Below are 12,817 nucleotides of genomic sequence, written 5' to 3'. Positions count from 1 at the left end.
CCACCACCCTCAGACCCAGCATTTGGGGCAGGGGCCCCTCAAAGTGGTAGGGAAAGGTGGTCCACACAGAGGAGAGGCAGAGTGAGGAGGCGGGCTGGGGACTGGAGCGGCCAGCAATCCCCTGAAAGAAGCGGGAGGGCTAGAGAGAGGCACCCTGAGACCCACTGGGCACCCCGAAAGTGGGACAGGCTGGAGAAAGAGGCAGTGGCAGGATTCCACCGGCAACACACGAACACCCCCCACCCAACACAATACACCTACCACACCCCACATCCCGTACACACACCATGTACCCCTCACACCCCACATACTCCACACCCCCTCACACACCCCACACAGTCTACACTCCTTCACACTCTACACACTCCACACCCCTCCTCACCCCACGACCCCTACCCCACACCCCATCACACCCCACACACTCCACACCCCTTCACAGCCCCCACACTCCACACCCCCACCCCCACACTTCACATCCACCTACACACCCTCACACCCGACACACACCCTACACAGTCCACACCCCTCCTCACACCCCCACCCCCTCACACGCCCTCACACCTTACACTCCACTCCTCCCTCAAACCCACCTCTACACCCCTCACATACGCCCCCACACCCCATATGCTCCACACCCACCCTCATACCCAACACACACCCCATACACTCCACACCACACGGCTCTCTCACATCCCATACACCACACACACACCCTCACCCCACACCATACACATATCCTCACCCTCCACACACTATGCAACCCTCACCTCACATCCCACACCCCCCACATACCATACACACCCCATCACACCGCATCTGCCCCCCACTCTTCCACACCACACATACCACCCGCCCCACATATACAACACACACACTCATAAACCACCCATCCTCCCCTTCACACATGTACAAAACACCACACACACCTCCACAGATGCCTCAAACTCACCAGACACACCCCTTTTGTACCCACACTGCCACTTGTACCACACACGTTACAATACAACCACCCCCCACATACACTACACCCCGCACATACCCATACACCACGCCTCCTCACACCCCAGATACATACACCACATCGTATAAGCACACTATAACACAGCCCGACACCTGTGTCCCACCCCAACACCACACACGCCCCCAGGTCCCCTTAGCTGCACCCCCACAGGCCAGGATACACAGGAGGCACCAGCCCACAGCCTGCCTGTGTGGGCAGACTCCGGGCTCAGAGGAAAGGCCGGATGGAGAGGGGGTGCCATAAGGAGGGGGTGAGGGAGGCAACAAAGCACAGACCCGGGGGTGCAGACCCCATGGCAGAGATAGATGGGGCAGGTCAGCCTCTCCAGGTGTACCTCCTCTTGCCAGAAGAAGTTTGGGGTGGGGATGGGGTGGTGCCTCCCCCGGGAACCCCAGCACTTACCCATGTCTGGTCAGTGTCCCCCCCACACAGGGCAGGTTGCGGGCTGGGGATGCCCCTCTCAGCCAGACCAGGTCCAGATCTGGGCGCTCCCACAGGAAGCCAGAACATGGGGTGTCCTTCCTCTCCACAGCCCCGTCCTGGGGGCTGCAACCCTGGAGTGGCTGCCCCAGCCTCAGGCAGCCCCAAGGGCGAACCAGGCCTTCTGAGGGTCTGCAAAAAGGGACACGTGGGGGGTAGGGGGGTGGGGGGCTGAGACCAAGGGGCACTCCAGCACTGGGATGCAGGCAGAGTCAGAGGGAAAGCCACCCGGGAGACCCTAGGGGACAGGCACACAGGCTGAGCGCCCACACACGGCCCGCCCACAGCCCCACTGGCGCCCCCAAACACCTGCCCCCAGCTCCAGCTCAGAACCCTCCAGGATCCCGCACCCCCTTCCGGGGGTCCCGCTTTCATCCACATTCCGCAAGGACACGGCCAATCCCACTATCCTCAGAGAGACCCCCACCCCCACCCCTACCCCAAGCCCCGCCGTGACCGGCCACGCCCACACAGAGCACCCCCGCCCAGATCCCGCCGCCCACCCAGGTCTTCGGGGCGGGCAAGCTAAGGCCGGCTCGACCTCCCTCCTGCCGCGCCCCCTCCGCCCCACCCCTGCCCGCCCCTTCCACCCCCTACCCCCGGGCTTCAGGAAAGTTTTTTACCAGGTCCCTGCGCGGGGGAACCCGGGGGTTGCTCCAGCTGCCCCCCTTCCCCGGCCCGGCTCCCGCGGAGGCGCAAGGTCGCGGCAGGCTGTCCCCTGCCCGCTCCGAGCCGAGGGGGTGGCCACGGCTGCTGTCATCGGGCTAGGGCGGGGGCTGGAGACGAGCCGCCGCCGCCGAGGGGTCACCGTGACGCCGGGGAGCGCCCAGGAGCCTCGGGATGGGCTCTAGGGCGGCGGCCGCGGGGATCTGTCCGTTCAGCACCGGCGCACCGGGCGCGGGGCCCGCCCCGGGGCGCCCCGGCGGGATGGCGAGGGAGAGTCAGAGAGCTTGGGGGCCCCGCGGCCACCTGTGAGCCTCCCGCAACTGCCGCGGAGCCGCCTGGGGGTCCGCCCGCCCGGCGGCACGCGCGCACACACACACACACACACACACATACACACGCACACACACACGGGCGCGCACACTGGCACCCGCACCCGCAGCGGCGATGCAAGCCAGCAGGTTGGGGAAGTTTGCCGCCGGCCTCGGCCGCGGGCCCCCGTGCCACCAGGTAAGCGCTCCCAGGACGCAGCCGCCCGGGCCGGGCAGCGCCGCCGGCCAGGCAGGGAGCCACGCACGCGGCTCCGGGGCACCGCGCCAGGCGGGCGGGGAGGAGCGGGGCGCGCGCGCGGGCGAGGGGCTGCGGGCCGACGCGGAGCCGGGAGCCGGGAGGGGGCCGACCCGGGCCCCCCCCCTCCTCTCGGGTCGGACTCTAGGCTCCCCAGGAGGAATTTCCCCGCCCCCTCCCCAGCTCCGCGCCCCGCGCCCCGCGCCCGGCTGGCCCAGCCCTGCCCATCCGCGTCCGCAGCCCAGCCGGGTCCGCCTGTCTGCGGCGAGCGGGCGGGGGCGTCTTCTCGGCCCGCCCACCCGCAGGGTCAGCCCGCGTTCCCCCCCACCCCGGCTCTGAGCCAGGGACACCTCCCCACCCGCCACCCCCATAGCCAGCTCCGCAAGCAGCAGGCGACGGCAGGACCCGGGGCGGGGGTGGGGGCCGTGTGGGTGCAGCTGCGCTCTTGGAAAGCACCGTCCGCGCCACCCCAGCCTTTCCCTGGGAGAGAGCACCCCCGCCCCCACCCACCGCACCCCCAGTCCAGTGTCCTGCAGCACCCAGAGATCAGCCCCCGGAGGTCTGGACTGCCTGGGGACGGGGCGGGGAGGAGGAGGAGGAGGAGGGGCGTTCCTGGGGGGACGGGTGGGGGTCCTGTGCACCCCGCGCTCCTCCTCCAACGCCGTTCACTCCTGCCTCCAGGTGTAGCGCCCCCGGCGGGGCGCGGGCGGCCCCAGCATGACCGGCCAGAGCCTGTGGGACGTGTCCGGGGCCAGCGTCGTCGAGGACGGAGAGATCCGCGTGAACGTGGGCGGCTTCAAGCGGCGGCTGCCGTCGCGCGCGCTGCTGCGCTTCCCCGAGACGCGCCTGGGCCGCCTGCTGCTGTGCCGCTCGCGCGAGGCCGTCCTGGAGTTGTGCGACGACTACGACGAGGTCCAGCGCGAGTTCTACTTCGACCGCAACCCCGAGCTCTTCCCCTACGTGCTGCACTTCTACCACACCGGCAAACTGCACGTCATGGCCGAGCTGTGCGTGTTCTCCTTCAGCCAGGAGATCGAGTACTGGGGCATCAATGAGTTCTTCATCGACTCCTGCTGCAGCTACAGCTACCACGGGCGCAAGGTGGAGCCCGAGCAGGAGAAGTGGGACGAACAGAGCGACCAGGAGAGCACCACGTCCTCGCTGGACGAGATCCTCGCCTTCTACAATGACGCCTCCAAGTTTGACGGGCAGCCGCTGGGCAACTTCCGACGGCAGCTGTGGCTGGCGCTGGACAACCCCGGCTACTCAGTGCTGAGCCGCGTCTTCAGCGTCCTGTCCATCCTGGTGGTCCTGGGCTCCATCATCACCATGTGTCTCAACAGCCTGCCTGACTTCCAGATCCCCGACAGCCAGGGCCACCCGGGCGAGGACCCCCGGTTCGAGATTGTGGAGCACTTCGGCATTGCCTGGTTCACCTTCGAGCTGGTGGCCCGGTTCGCTGTGGCTCCCGACTTCCTCAAGTTCTTCCGGAATGCCCTGAACCTCATCGACCTCATGTCCATAGTGCCCTTCTACATCACGCTGGTGGTGAACTTGGTGGTGGAGAGCACGCCGGCCTTGGCCAATCTGGGCCGCGTGGCGCAGGTGCTGCGGCTCATGCGCATCTTCCGCATCCTGAAGCTGGCCCGGCACTCCACGGGCCTCCGCTCGCTGGGCGCCACACTCAAGTACAGCTACAAGGAGGTGGGGCTGCTCCTGCTCTACCTGTCCGTGGGCATCTCCATCTTCTCCGTGGTGGCCTACACCATTGAAAAGGAGGAGAACGAGGGCCTGGCCACCATCCCAGCTTGCTGGTGGTGGGCCACTGTCAGCATGACCACCGTGGGCTATGGGGACGTGGTCCCCGGGAGCACGGCGGGGAAGCTGACCGCCTCGGCCTGCATCCTGGCAGGCATCCTGGTGGTGGTGCTGCCCATCACCCTCATCTTCAACAAGTTCTCCCACTTTTACCGGCGCCAGAAGCAGCTGGAGAGCGCCATGCGCAGCTGCGACTTCGGGGATGGTATGAAGGAGGTCCCGTCCGTCAACCTGAGGGATTACTATGCCCATAAGGTGAAGTCGCTCATGGCGAGCCTGACGAACATGAGCAGGAGCTCGCCGAGTGAGCTGAGTCTGGACGATTCCCTCCACTAGGCGCCAGGGCGCGCCGACTTGTCATCGAGTCGTGGGTCTGCCTCGGCACCTGGCGGGCCGGTGGCCTCCAGAGTTAGGCCCGGCCCCAAAGTGGGGAGCTGCCGTGTGGGACCGGCACCCCAGGGTGCTTTTCAGCACTGCGGATCCCTTGGAGGGAGTGGGTGGAGTGGGTGTGCCTGAGCCTGCGGTGCGACGACGCCCTCGCGCGTGTCCACTGCCCCCTTCGGCCGCGGGACGGGGAGCGCCCAGAATGCTGACCCCCGCCGTCCGCTGTGCCCTCGGCTCTCGTGCTCGTGGTCCAGTCCTGTCTGTGAGATGTTCGTGTTCCCGGTGTCCAGGTTGTCTTGTGAGTTCTGTACAAAATAGTCTCCCCTACTAGTCTGCCGGGGGCTGGAACACCCCGCAGAGTCTGCGAGAATCTGAGGTGTCCACTCGCCGTTGCCCCGTGGACTCTCCATCTCCCTTCTCTGCTGCTTTCTTTCTCTCTGATACCACAGCGGAGATCGGGCGGTGCAGTGAGCAGGGCGGCTCCATCTGGGAGCATCCGGACGAGTAAGCTGGGGCTCGGGGCTGATGTTCCTCCTGTAAATGTCACTCTGTAGGGATGGTTACTCGCTTCAACAGGTGGCGAACACTGCATCTTTTATTATTCTTTTCCTCCTGACGACAGATGCAGTGATAGCAGGGCTGGAAGTCAAAGGTCGCCCGAAGGGTGTATCTGTGTCGCTGAAATGTTCCGCAGGACATTTATTTCTGGCTGAGGTTCCTGGTCTGGGCCCCGGTCACGAACGTGACTGTCTTTGATATTTGCATGTTCTCAAAATATTTCTTTTTCTGAGATGTTTGGAAACGAGGTCGTGTTGTCTCTCTGTGGAAAGGGGTTTGCTGTCGAACTGTCTTCCTGAGGCGGGTGAGACTGGGTCCCTGTGAGGGCAGGGCCCTGCTAGGGGAGGCCCGAGCTTCCCAGCACAGCCCGCTGGGTCATTCTGCCGTGAGGGTGTGGTACTCTGCCTGCTTGCAGCGGGGGTGCCCTGGTGAGCTGGGGGTGTGGAAGTGGGTACGCCAACACAGACACGCCTGCAGGGGCGAGTGGGAGAGGCTGGTTTCCCTGGCCCCTGCCTTGTCCTGGGGGTGAGGGTGTGGGGAAGGGGCGCGGAGGAAGGTGTGAGTGTGACCGAGCCTCCGGTTGCCGCTTTGCCTCCATCTCCAGCTGCCCACTTCCTGAGGAGCTCAGCACGGGTTAAAAACTCTTTAGACATCTAACCTTGGGCTGAAGGCTGAGTGCTCTTCTCCCAGACGTACTCCCTCCTCTTGCTCTGCTCACTGGCGCCTAGGTGGCGCCAGGCACCCGGGTCCCTGTGTGCAATGTCACCCCTGCAGCTCCCACGACCACTGAGAGGGTCTGCTAAGGTTTTGGGGACACAGGGGTTCCACGCGGGGATGGGCCCAGCCTCCGAGTCAGTCTGGGCAGGTCCATGCTGCTGTGTCCGAGTAAATGGGGCTCACTGAGGGGTCTGGCCGGAGGGCTCCAGGCAAGATGGCAGCCATGCTGCCACCGTCGGCCTGGGGATGGCAGCTGAGATCCATCCGTGCATGCAGGGAGGCAGCTGCCTTTCCCCGGTGGCCAGTGCTTTGCTGCCCACCCAGCTCCCCGCAGCCTCAGGGAAGGCGGGAGAGCCTAGGTCAGGGGCTTGGGGAAGTTTTCCAGGATTTTCATGGGGAGCAAGTCCTGGCTCTGGCCGCTGTGCCCAGCGCTGGAAGGCAGGGGGTTTCCACAGCTGTGGGTCTGTGCGGAAGAGGGCGGGCATGCAGATGGTGGTGCTGAAGGACGATGCTGCCCCAATGCCCCCTGAGGGGAGCAGGGCTGCAGGCATCAGCCGCTCTCGCCGGCACTTTTCTGCAAGGAGCAGGAGTGCGTAGGCAGCCCTGGGGCTGGAGGCCTGCCGCTGACTGGGGAAGACTCGCGTTTACCTGGTGCCTTTCCCGGGTGGCAGGCGAATCCCAAAGTGCTTCTGAGACTGTCTTTTACTCTCCTGTCCTCGCACTCACTTGTATCATGTGTCCCCACTTGGGTGGTCACTTCTGGGCAGGAGCCTGCCCCACTGTGGTCACTTCCGGCAGGAACATGTCACCACAGCATCTGATTCTCCAGGCACTGTTTCTGGTACTAGGTGGCGCCCACTGGAAGTGGTTCTCAAGGAAGGATGGAGACTGAAGGCGCTGGGGAGCAAGGGCCCCCTCCCGCCTTCTGCCAAGGACCTCGGCAGCGGCAGCACCAACTTCCCCTGTGCTCATTGGGACCCTCGCTGCACTGGTCACATCCCATGAGGTGGCCGTGTGGCTCATCCCAGAGACCAACCGGGCTGTGACTGGTAACTTCCTGCTCTCTCTGGAGTCCAGAATCTAGGTGCAAGGTGACCCTTTGCACCAGACTCTCAGACTGACCGCTGACGATCCCGATCATTACGTGCAGCTGTTGGCTGGAAACCAGCCTCACCGCCACTGGGTGATGAAGGAGGTCACTCTCCACGTCCTGGGTCAACGCGTCAGGGGCCGGCTCCTCTCACTGACCTGGTGCCCGGCTTTCCTGCATGGTGTCGTGTGTCCTGCCAGCCCCCACCTTCGTCTTGGTTCTGCTCCGCAGAAGGGGCAGTAATTGATATTTAACATTTGGCTTTGTTACCTCTCCTTATCTTAGTGCTCGAATAATTGCACTACCTGCTAATTCCTCCTCGTTGCCAGGAAAAGTGATTTGTTCTGCACGTCGGGAGCGCGGTGATCTGCGCGGGCTGCGTGTTATCTGCCTGTGGGCTTCACGGGTGTTCCGTGTATGTTGGAGCAGCATGGCTTGTTACAGAGCTGTAATTTTGAAAACTGAGAGCGCTGTGTTTGTGGTGTCGGCTCTAATGCTCATTAATACTCCTCCGTGGATGGGGGAGCAGCCCACACCCCCGTGCCTGCCGGCTCGACCCTCGTCCTCCTCAAGAGGGGCTTCAGGGCGAGGCGAGGGGGCCACAGAGAAAACCCTGCTTTGGAGAGGCAGCGAGTGGCCAGCGTGGGGGGTGGGGGAGGGCTGGTCTGTGAGCGGCTACAGGAGCAGGGCTGGCAGGGACAGCTCTGTAGAGGGAAAAGGCATCTGATGCCAGGGCCCACCCCAGGCGCCCACTGGGCCACTTTCCCTCTCCCTAGCGGTGACCTGGGCTGTGGTGGGGGCCGAGCGTGCTGATTGTGGCCGTGGGCGTTCCTGCGGGGGAGTTGGCCACTCTCTCAGACCCTGACTAGGGTGCTTGGCACCTGCTGGGTGGACTGGGCGGCTGCTGGGTGGACGGGGCTCACTCCCAGTTCTGCCGTTGCTTCGGGGCTCAGCCATACAGCCCAAGGAGCTGCTGCGGGCAGGCAAGATGAGCTCATGCAGAGCTGGGCGCACCCCTCAAGCCTGCCGCACCTCTCAATCCCGGCACACCTCTTGATCCTGAGGGTCCCGCCACACCCACCCCGCTCACCGTAGCAGGGCCCACCCTGAAGCGGGATCTCTCCTACTCCCCGGAAGCAGAGTGGAGGTGCCGCCCATAGTCCAGCTTGCAGCTGCACACCTTGTGCTTCGGCCACCTCTGGACACACCAGGGCAGGCCTGGGCCAGAGTGGCGCCCCCCGCCCCAGCCTGAATCAACACGTGTCTGACACTGACCCCCATGAGACGTGGCCTGAGGTCACGGCCAAGAGCAGGCCAAGAGGGCTGCAGAGAGGCCTGCAGGGAGGGCCAACCAGGGACTGGGCAGATGGCATGTCGCCGAGAGACACCCAGCTGAGGGAAGCCTGGCCACTGAGTCCTCCTCGGGGAGGGGGGACAGGAAGGTTCAGAGGGAGTGAGGAGACTGGATAGGGGGCGAGTGAACTGGGGGCTGCCCCGGGAGGAACGGGTCCCAGGCCTTGCTTCCCCCGGCCCCGCTCTCCTCCCGAGGCACGTGTCCTTGTTTCGTCTGTGGGGGCGGGGCTGACCAGAGTCCCTGTTCTCCAGGCAGCGTCTGGGGGGCTCTGCTCTCCAGCCCACCATCTGCATCACGCCTGTCCCCTGCGTTGTGTTCTTCACATCTGCCAGCTGGCTGGAGGCCCCACCAGAGTGCAGGTGGCCCCCGAGGCCTGGCGCGCCGCCGCCTCCTCACGGGCATTCAGGGGAGCATCACACCGTGCTCTGGGTCACAGGGACCCCGCTTCCTCCCTGTTCCTCACTGCACACCTAACCGGGGGAGAACCGGGCACCCCAAGTCATGCTCACGGTTGAACCCACCCAGCAGGCCCCGTGCACCCCAGGGCCCGGAGCCCTCCCTCTCCTGGCTCATCTGAGCTGTGGACTTCCCCGAAGGGCAGGCTCAGGCCCCGTGGATTCCTGCCACCCCCATACGGGGCGGGGGTGGCCACGAGGCACGGGCTCCAGGGCGTGACGTCCAGGAGGGAGCAGCTGACTCGGCCCACTCCAACAGTCTCCAGACAGCCGAGAGGCACAGCCAGGCTCTGGGGCGAGACCAGGGGATCAGGGAGAAGGGAACTGGGGTTTTCAGAGTTTTTTTCCACTGGAAACTCTTTCTGGTTGCCGACATCTCCAGACATTTCAAGCCTCCTGAGCTATTTTCAGACCTACTATGAAAAGCACTGAGGTGTTAGCAGCCGCCAGCCCTCTCAGCCGTTTCCTAAGCGCGGGGCTGGCGTGACTCACTCCTGAGCCATCGGCTTCAGAGGCTTCTGGCGAGCTCGGCAGGGCTACGTGCACCGGGACTCCCCTGGCGAGAGTCCCAGCCATTGTGTGCCGGTCACTGTGCGGGTCACTTGTGCCAAAGGACACCATCCTGGGCTGAGCCTGCTTTTCTCCAGAGCGTGTGTGCATGCACGTACATGTGTGTATGCATGTGTGTGTGCAAGTGTGTTTGAGCAAGCAAGTATGAGCGTGTTTGAATGTGTGTATGTGCATGCATGTGCAATGAGAGTACATGGCAGAAGTGTATTGTGCACATGTGCACATGTGACTGTATGCATGTGTGTGTATAACTGCATGAGTGAATGTGTGTGTGCATGCGTGAGTGTGTGTGCATGAGTGAAAATGCATCTATACACACTTATGACTATGTGCACGAGTGTGTTTGCACACATGAGTATAAATGCACATGCATGCATTTATGACTATGTGCACTAGAATGCATGTGTGCATGAATGTGTGTACATGTGTGCGCATGTGTAAGTGAATGTATGTGCATGAGTGCCTGTGTGTGTACACAACTGTATCTGTGTGCGTGTGCCTATGTGCATGAGTGTGACTGTATGAATATGTGCACATGATGGTATCTGTGTGCACGTGTGCATCGTGCCCGAGTGTGCGTGTGTGGGAGTGTGCACAATACCGTGCCTAGCCTCCCTCGCTCAGAGAGCAGCTGCTAAAGGCCCCAGCTCTGCTCCCCCCCGGGAAGCCCCAGTGCTGCTGCTCGGATGAGCCCTGTGGAAGCAGCGGAGATTCTGGGAGCCACTGTGTCCCTGGCCAGTGGGTGGCATTTCCCGGATGACGCCCCCCACTCTCTCGGAGAGCCTGGGCATTGGGAGAGTTGGAAGCAGCAGCTCCAGGGCGCCCAGCACCCTGACCCCCATGAGGGGCCGACAATGTTCTTCCCGGGGGCTGCAGGCCTGGGATGGCTAAAGGGCAGCGGGTGGGCACTGTGAGTAGCCAGGATTCACCAGTTCGGGGACCCTGCTGCTGGCACGCCTGTTTTCCTGCTGCTGAGACTGCTATGGTGTGTGAGTGTGTGTCTATTGCATGTGTGTGTATGTATATGACTATGCGTATGTGTGCATATGTGTGTAATTGTGTGTGTGAATGTATGATTATGTGCATGACTGTGTGTATGTGTGTCTGGTGTATGGTTGTTTGTATGTGTGTGTCTAAGGTTGTGTGTATGGGTGTATGTGTGTGAGTGTATGGTTGTATATGTGTATGTAAGTATGTGTTTATGATTGTATGTGCATGAGTGTATGATTGTGTATGGGTGACTGTGCATTTGTGTTTGTGTGTATGATTGTGTGTGTATGATTGTGTGTATGTGTATGACTGTGTATGTATGGTTGTATGGTTGTATGTGAGTGTGTATGTGTGTTTGTGTGGGTATGTGTGTGTGTTTGTGTGTGGGGGGGCTGTCCATATGAATTGGGGTAGGCTTGAGCAACTGTGTCATGAATGCAGGAATGAACAGGCACAGCCTTACCCTGTGGGAGGAATGGGGACCAGCTGCTCTCAGGGCCCCACCCCCAACACACTCCTCCCAGGCCCCCTCTATGCCCCCCATTTCCATTACGTTTATTGCCCACCGCTGTGTCTCTTCCTCGTGCACCCAGACTCCCCCTTAGCTGACTGCCTTTGCTCTCACCCCACTCCCTGGGGTTCTACACCTTGGGGACCGGTGTCCAGTGTCCAGTGTGGGCCCCAGCGGTCATGCTGCTGCTGATGGTGAACCACAGGGAAGGCACTATGTGTGGGAGTCAGCAGACCCCCTGACCAGACGAGGGGGGCGTGGCCACTCAGGAGGACACGAGACTCACCCCAGCCCCTCCCTCCTTGCCGCACATGCGCCCCCTTGGAACATTCCCCTGGGGTGCAGGAGCTGCTGAGGCCCCTACCTCTGGTCACTGGTTGTGAGGGGGTGACAGAGAGGAGTTGTGGGGAGCAGAGAGACTTGCCCAGGACCACCCAGGTAGCAGATGACTCTGTCCCGGGGGCAGGGCCCTGGGGGGTGAGTGTGAGTGAAAGGACCCGCACACAGGTCTGCTTGCAAATTCCCTCCTGAGATTCACTACATCCAAACCCGAGCTCTGATCCCTGCCCAGGGCCTTCTGTGGTGACCCCCAGGGGTACTCAAGTGCTGACTTGGCTCCTTCTTTCTCCAGCCCCACAGTCCCCAATGGTCCTTGGGTATCCCTTCCTCTGTCTCTGCTCCCCAGGGCACAGTCTCAGTGCTCGGCCCCATACCCCAAGCTAGTACCACTCCACACCCCAGTTCTTGGGGTTACGGGGCCCCGACCGGCTTCTCTCTGCCCTCTCCCTAGAGCCTGGAACAGATGGGTGGGGCCATTGAGCTGAGGCATGAACCATGTTCCATTGGAACAGGGGGATGGATGACTGAGCTGTATGGATGTTTCCAGATCTAGATCAAACCCCTGACTGTGCCTTGCTCCCCACCCATTTTCACACAATAGGTCTGGGATAAAAAGAAAGAGAAAGAGAAAGATCTGGAGAAAAACAAAACACAGGATTTCAGGTGTTCTGGCCTGAATGTGTCTTTAGGGTAAGAGAACTTGTTTGGGGGCCACACCTGGCAATGCTCAGGGCTTACTCCTGACTCAGCACTCAGGGATCACTCCTGGCAGATTTGGGGACCATATGGGATGCAGGAGATTGAACCTGGGCTGCTGCATGAAAGGCAAGTACCCTACCTGCCTTACTATGACCTGGGCCCCAGCTAAGAGGACTTCTTACCGCTAAACTCTTTCATCAGTTTAACCTTTAGAAGCATCACATGGGTTATCAGTGTGTGGTGCTGGCCGAGGTGTTTGATACTCACAGCAAAGTAAGAAAACAAACTATAAGTGGGAGCAACACAACAGAATTCTCTAACTTTATTTACTGTGAGTTTTTTTTCTATTTTTAAGTTTTCTCAGTACACCTGCAGAGTGTTTATTTGATGAAGCCCCTTTTGGTACCAAGGCTAACTGCTGTGATGCAGAGATAAAGCCTAAAGTCACACCTGCTACTTTTCATGGAGATTTCTGGGCCACTGGTAATAGAACTTGGGCCCACCCCACTGAAGTCTCACAGCCAAAGCAAAGGGAAAGAGAGATCGTCTTCCCTTTTCCATAGTTTTATGAAGCAAAAAGGAGGCTGGGTCTGCTTTGCAT

The 12,817-nt window shown here is 61.6% G+C and overlaps 1 protein-coding gene across 1 annotated transcript; it reads left to right on the top strand.

The window, feature by feature from the left end:
• The first annotated feature begins 2,111 nt into the window (after positions 1-2,111).
• On the top strand, positions 2,112-7,763 carry KCNS2 (potassium voltage-gated channel modifier subfamily S member 2). The gene is made up of 2 exons (XM_055126334.1): positions 2,112-2,674; positions 3,413-7,763. Exon 2 carries the CDS (start codon positions 3,449-3,451, stop codon positions 4,883-4,885), a length of 1,437 nt encoding a protein of 478 aa, XP_054982309.1. The 5' UTR covers positions 2,112-2,674; positions 3,413-3,448; the 3' UTR covers positions 4,886-7,763.
• Positions 7,764-12,817: the final 5,054 nt, after the last annotated feature.

The sequence above is a fragment of the Sorex araneus genome, chromosome 2, assembly GCF_027595985.1.
Source record: "Sorex araneus isolate mSorAra2 chromosome 2, mSorAra2.pri, whole genome shotgun sequence".
In the NCBI taxonomy this organism is placed as follows: domain Eukaryota; kingdom Metazoa; phylum Chordata; class Mammalia; order Eulipotyphla; family Soricidae; genus Sorex; species Sorex araneus.
The sequence above is the reverse complement of the archived record's forward strand: the minus strand, read 5'-3'. Positions and strand labels throughout refer to the sequence as shown.

What these genes read in the sequence shown, in the direction of transcription:
- KCNS2 (XM_055126334.1), top strand. Translation starts at nt 3,449, where the DNA reads ATGACCGGCCAGAGCCTGTGGGACGTGTCCGGGGCCAGCGTCGTCGAG.